At 56.8% G+C, this 5,826-nt stretch overlaps 3 protein-coding genes across 3 annotated transcripts; 1 reads left to right on the top strand and 2 right to left on the bottom strand.

The window, feature by feature from the left end:
- Positions 1 to 566: 566 nt before the first annotated feature.
- On the bottom strand, positions 567 to 987 carry BDV37DRAFT_267131 (uncharacterized protein). The gene is made up of 2 exons (XM_032083985.1): positions 662 to 987; positions 567 to 589 (listed from the first exon to the last, which is right to left on the bottom strand). Exon 1 carries the CDS (start codon positions 921 to 923, stop codon positions 729 to 731), a length of 195 nt encoding a protein of 64 aa, XP_031934228.1. The 5' UTR covers positions 924 to 987; the 3' UTR covers positions 567 to 589; positions 662 to 728.
- A 1,330-nt stretch (positions 988 to 2,317) lies between these two features.
- On the bottom strand, positions 2,318 to 3,552 carry BDV37DRAFT_88807 (uncharacterized protein). The gene has a single exon (XM_032091383.1). It carries the CDS (start codon positions 3,211 to 3,213, stop codon positions 2,455 to 2,457), a length of 759 nt encoding a protein of 252 aa, XP_031934227.1. The 5' UTR covers positions 3,214 to 3,552; the 3' UTR covers positions 2,318 to 2,454.
- Positions 3,553 to 4,442: 890 nt separating this feature from the next.
- BDV37DRAFT_88825 (uncharacterized protein) lies at positions 4,443 to 5,826 on the top strand. Its single transcript, XM_032091384.1, has one exon. It carries the CDS (start codon positions 4,555 to 4,557, stop codon positions 5,518 to 5,520), a length of 966 nt encoding a protein of 321 aa, XP_031934226.1. The 5' UTR covers positions 4,443 to 4,554; the 3' UTR covers positions 5,521 to 5,826.

The following is a 5,826-nucleotide window of genomic DNA, read 5'->3' as shown; positions in this document are numbered from 1 at the left end:
GATGAGAAGAACATCTTTCGGATTGATCTCTGGCCCTTGATCACTGTTGGTCGTCCCTGGCAGCAGAAGCTACTGGTCTCACAATGTTTCTTCTTTCAGTCAAACATCAAATTCCGACTCCATATAAGGTACAATACGCATAGTAAAATTTTAGTTTATGATGTTGTAGGATCTTTATTCACTCTTTGCATAAAGCTAAGTTCGACGAAGCGTCCAACAATGTGAGGGATTTGTACAGTATAACACTGATCTCTAGCTTTTCTTCATGTGTTCCAATGAGAAACATGGCCACTAGAGTGATGCCTAACCTGGTAGTCCTAGTCATGGTAAGTTAAAACGGAGATACTAGGCAGGCCCGCATCCACTTGAGTTCAGGTGGGCTGCCATCCCTATTAGTTTGTGAGGGTCCTTATGTTCGACCTCCTGCTCAAGGGCGTGTTGGACTCTGATGCTGGTCGACCATTGCCAGCCACTGTGGGAATACTAGCGCCCCACATGGATTCTAACCGAGGTAATCTCACGTGATCTTATCCACTGCGCGAGGATATTAAAGGGCCAGATCCCCCAGGTGTGTCGCTGGTTTGATCCCATGGGTTGTGTCGGCTCGATTCCATTAGGCGTATCACTAGTTGATCCCATTAGGTGTATCGCTGGTTTGATCCCATGGGTTGTGTTGTTGACTTGATCCCACTAGGCGTGTCGCTGGCTCGGTCCCATGAGGCGTGTCGCTAGTTTGATCCCATGGGTTGTGTTGTTGACTCGATCTCATTAGGCGTATCACTAGTTGATCTCATTAGGCGTGTCGCTGGCTTGATCCCCCAGGTGTATCGCTGGCTTGATCCCACTAGGCGTGTCGCTGGCTTGATCCCATTAGGTGTATCGCTGGTTTGATCCCATGGGTTGTGTCGTCGGCTCGATTCCATTAGGCGTATCACTAGTTGATCCCACTAGGCGTGTCGCTGGCTTGATCCCAATAGGCGTGTCGCTGGTTTGATCCCATGGGTTGTGTTGTTGACTCGATCCCATTAGGCGTGTCGCTGGCTTGATCCCCCAGGTGTATCGCTGGCTTGATCCCACTAGGCGTGTCGCTGGCTTGATCCCATTAGGTGTGTCGCTGGCTTGACCCCATGGGGTGTGTTGTTGACTCGATCCCATTAGGTGTATCGCTGGCCTGATCCCAATAGGCGTGTCGCTGGCTTGATCCCTCTTCAGCGAAGTGCAGGTACCTCATCGCGGTGCTGAAGTCTAGTACCCCTTTGGGGGGAAGCCAAAACCTGCTCGTTCCCACGTAATTTGCATAATTCTTTGCAGTCTAGCTAGCTATAAAATTTTACAAATTATTCCTCAAATCACAAGTCCAAGCAGTATGTAACTTTGCATAGCCCCAAGACCATCTGGCTTCCGGCGCTTATTGCAGCCACAAAGTTCTTGCTGGTAGTGCCCGCGACAGAACTGGCCTGTCACGGCGTTGCAGTGACTGCCAGTCTTGCGGATCTCCCGGTTTTAGTCCTCGCAAACATGGTAGCTACATGTACAGCCTCGCCCATTCTTGCTCGGAAATTAGCTTCCTGGCGATCCCGTGAGAGATTTCGTTTGGCTCCTTGCGGAAGATGCCCTCAGAGTAATGCCACAGACCCCTTAACGTGAACGATACCTGCATCTTGATATTCTGCCAGAAGCGAAAAGGTCGAGTATGTTCAACGGCTCAATGGCTCAACAACTTGACAGCCTAACAGCCTAATAACAACTTACTAACTGAACAACTGAACAACTTAGCAGATCAGCAGCTCGACAGTTCAACAGTTCAGCTTGAACATTGAACGTTGAACAAGTGTTCACGGACTGCTGAACACTTCCTGACTACTATTAAGGACCCAAACTAGCCCGCCCCACTGACCAACTTACGGTCTTGGCGCCCAGCACACTGTTCATGTCAAACGCGCAGTCTTCGTATGTTCAACCCTGTGTCCGACAGAGTCACCTCGCGCTTTATCCTCTCCATCTACATCCCAGACAGCACTCGGAGTCGGACATTACAACATACAACCGGCACGTCCAATCGAGACTGTCGGTCACGCATACGGAAGCACCAACTCCGTCTCGGGCCGGCGACGTCGCTCGCCCGTAAGAGGTGGTCACAAAGGGATACCGACAGGCTCGGAGGTGTCTGTCTTTCGTAACAGACGTTGGAGAGGGCTGGGGGGGGGGGGCCCTATTGGGCGCCACTACTACGCTACCGATCTGTGGCACTATCCTTGGCCGTTCTTGTTCCCTAACCGGCCACGACAAGGCCTTGAGCGTCGGATACCAAGAAATCCAGCCCTACAGAGTCAATGTACGCAAGATCATCCTGCGGAACTGGCTGGGGTGGTCAGACCCTTTTACAAGTCTACAGTAGATTAAAATACGTTTAGAGCAGCTTACTGCTGTGTGTACTGTAATCCGAGCCGATGTTTATCTATGGTGTTGTATTTCTCGCCTGCCGGACGGAATGTCCTGTCTTCCCTTGGCGATGTCAGCCGACCACGGCGGGCCTTCAACGCGGACCTGGGGCAGGGACATGGCCTGGGACAGGCGCGAAGTGGAGGCCGGCGGCCATCGATGAATCCCCGAGCGAGGGAGGCTGAGCAGCACCGAGCACCGCTCTAGAAGCCTCCGGACGAGTGGCCAGTCCGCCAGGCCGTCTAGGTCATCATGGCTAATCCGTAGAGTGAATTCGGCGGACGATGGGACCTCGGCGGAGCCGAACGCAGCCAGGCCCGAGATGGATTCCAGCAACTGCACCCGCCGCAGAGCAGGAAACGCGACGACGGGCCGCGGCACCTCCGCCACGAACTCGCAGTCCAACAGGTGGAGCTCCTCCAGATCCCACCCCAGGGAGGCCAGGATCTGATGTAGGTCCAGGCCGCTGGAAAACTCAATCTCGAGTTTCCGGAGCCGGACGGCTCGTCCGCACCAGCTGAGGCTCTTCCGCTGCGCGCCCGCGATCGACAGAGAGCGGAGCTGCGGCAGTCGCTGGAACTGCAGCAGGGCACAGGGGCCCTGCCCGTGCCGAGGGCATTCCAAGCAGTAGCAACAAAAGTTCAACGCCAGCGTTTCCAGAACGGGAAGCGCCGGAAGCACGCACAGCCCGGGTTCGTGTTCGATGCAGGAGATATGCAGCTGACGCAGGTGATGAAAAGTCATCGGAACCGTCCAGATTCGGGGAGACATGAAGTCCACGCTCAGGCTGCGCAGCGACGGAAGGCCGGCCAGCCGCAGCAGAAGCGTCTGGAAGCTGCCCAGGCTGGGCGGATAGCTGATGCTGTGTCACGATCAATCAGTATCAGAGACCGGCAGTCGGCAATAAAGGGAGGTGTCCGCCGGGGAGAACATGCCTGCACGCACGGAGACGGTCCAGCGTGGCCAGGACGTCAAAGAACCCGGGCTCGAGAAAGTCCTCGTCGCCCCAGACATCCATTGTCCGAACGTGCGAAGACCACTGTGCCACCATCGCTAACAGGCGGCTGGACGACGGTGGGAAGCGCCGAGTGTTCAAGTCCGTCGCCTGCGCCCCATCGAAGCGGATCTCCACGCCGCGGAAGAGGGAGCGCGCCGAGGCAACGCGCAGTGCCTCACAGCTGTTGTAGACATTCCAAAGGTGAACGGCATCCAGCTAAGGCGCCCCGTTAGCCAGCGAGGCTCAAAACGCACACAGTGGCCGCTGGAGGGAAGCGTTGCAGTGGCTTACATTCTGGAGGATGAGATCAAGGATCTCAGCCGGGAGAGCAAGAAGGGGCATGATCGAGGATCCGACGGCACGTCGGCATCCCAGACCCCTCGTGGGCAGCGGGTAGCCTGGAGGTGTACATATAGACCGTTGGCCGTGCAGGAACAAATTGGCCAGGGGCAATGCCTCCGACACGGCTTCGAACATCCCAGGAAGCGGGATGGGCGTCAGCAGAGACCATTCAGAGAGCACCGCAAGTGTATCAAAGGTGGCGGTCGAGGAGCAAGCGAGTATTCAACGCAAGAGAGTCCACCATCCACACAGGCGGTGGCGGGAAATCCAGGATAGGGCTGTTGAACAGGAACACGCTACCCTCCCGTCGCCCCGACCGTGGGCGCTGCCTCGGAAAACCAACGGAGAGGGTCGCGCGAGGTTATGTTCGGCAGCCCTCTTGTGAGGACCTCAAATTTCATCCGGGCCCCAGGCGAAGAACAGTCCCATGTCCATCACCAACCTTAGCCTTCCACCGCAAGGGTTTCTGCGCAGGCCGCTTTTCTCCCCTCCCTGTGGTCTCCATAGTCCTCAGTCCTTCTCCCATGCTGATATGCACACGCGCTTGACCAGTGTCAGAGCGCGCATCGGGATGCGTTTTGACGTTGGTTTTCTCTCCGTATGTGCGTGCGTCGTTCCTCAATAACGGTTGAAGTGGGTCTCGAGAGCCCCGCGGGTTTTCCCTGGTCCGGTGGGCAGCAGAAGGGCAATGCACAAAGCTATAAAGAGACCGTAGACGGTGAATGAGATGGTCCCCCTACGGCTAATTGCCTCACGGTCTGTCGACAGAGACGATGGACGCCACGCAAACGGCGGCTGCGGCAGCGACGGAAGGCCGCGCTGATCCTGTCTCATGGCCAGATTCAGGCTCTCCCACATGGTCTTCCATCCGCTCGAATATCACCCGTTCTGATACTTTTCACGACCAGCGGTCACTGACCCTCGGGCAGCATTTACCGGCCTTATCACTGCCGCTGAAGCGCCACATCTACGAAACCGATGTGTGCGCAGGAATCATGGCTCCCCCAAAGCGAAGAACGGGGGATCATCCTAGCGGGTCTGCTACAGATTATGCGCCGACAGTTGCCGGAGCAGTCCCCCAATCAGCGGCATGCCGTCCAGCACAGACACCGTCATCCGCCATGCATGAAATCCAGACCCCAAGCCTTACCAGCCCGTCGGCCGCACCATGGTATGCGATGGTGTCCTCTGGCACATCAAGGAATATGTCTCATCCGGGCGTGTCCAACAGGATATACTCAAGCCAACTCACGCTACAGCACCCAACGGCTGCGGGCAGTCCGGCAGAATTCACATTGTGGCCGCATCCCCCACCCGCGTCCAGTCATGCGCTCGAAGCAGTGCCAGCCGGATCCGCCGATGGTCCTGTGTGGGTGATAACGCCAGACCAGGTTTTCGAGTCATCCGGGAGCACTTATAATGCAACCGTTCCGGTTGGCGTTGCAGGTCTGTCCAGGCATCGGATCGTGCAAGGCGAATACGATCGCCCCGGAGAAATAGTCCATGAGCCGCCTGGCCCTTTGGCCCTGGCAGTATCCCATCAGGCGCCGATTGCCAACGCGGTCTGGGACCCTCCGTCGTCGATCGAACCCAACCCTTGGTCCGCTGCTGTGACGCAGGATCGCATCCCGGAGCCCTCGGTACCGGAACATCCCCTACTGGGGCCGACCACTGTCGGCCTTCCTCCAGAGCAAGTAGTCCCAAAGCCCCTGTTATACCGAAGCTACACACGAAACTAACATCGAGGATCAAAATAAAGGCTCGCCGGTCCAGAACCCTGGGATGTCGTCAGTCCCGCCGATGCCGACACACCGGCTGCGAACGGAACCATGGCGGCACTCGATCCATGCGAGGGGGTCTCCGGAGCCTTGACGGTTCCGCTCATGGAGCATCAGAAACAGGGCGTGCGCTGGATGACGGCAATGGAGAAAAGCCATCACCGCGGGGGGATCCTGGCCGACGACATGGGACTGGGCAAGACCGTCCAGGCCCTGGCTCTCATCGTCACTCATCCCGCACAACACATCAACCGGCACGCAACCCTG

Source organism: Aspergillus pseudonomiae (genome assembly GCF_009193645.1).
Source record: "Aspergillus pseudonomiae strain CBS 119388 unplaced genomic scaffold BDV37scaffold_216, whole genome shotgun sequence".
Classification (NCBI taxonomy): Eukaryota; Fungi; Ascomycota; class Eurotiomycetes; order Eurotiales; family Aspergillaceae; genus Aspergillus; species Aspergillus pseudonomiae.
Note: the sequence above shows the minus strand (reverse complement) of the source record. Positions and strands in the feature narration are given on the sequence as shown.

Excerpts from the sequence above, each read along its gene's own strand:
- BDV37DRAFT_267131 (XM_032083985.1), bottom strand. The coding sequence starts at position 923 with ATGGAATCGAGCCGACGACACAACCCATGGGATCAAACCAGCGATACA.
- BDV37DRAFT_88807 (XM_032091383.1), bottom strand. The coding sequence starts at position 3,213 with ATGTCTCCCCGAATCTGGACGGTTCCGATGACTTTTCATCACCTGCGT.
- BDV37DRAFT_88825 (XM_032091384.1), top strand. The coding sequence starts at position 4,555 with ATGGACGCCACGCAAACGGCGGCTGCGGCAGCGACGGAAGGCCGCGCT.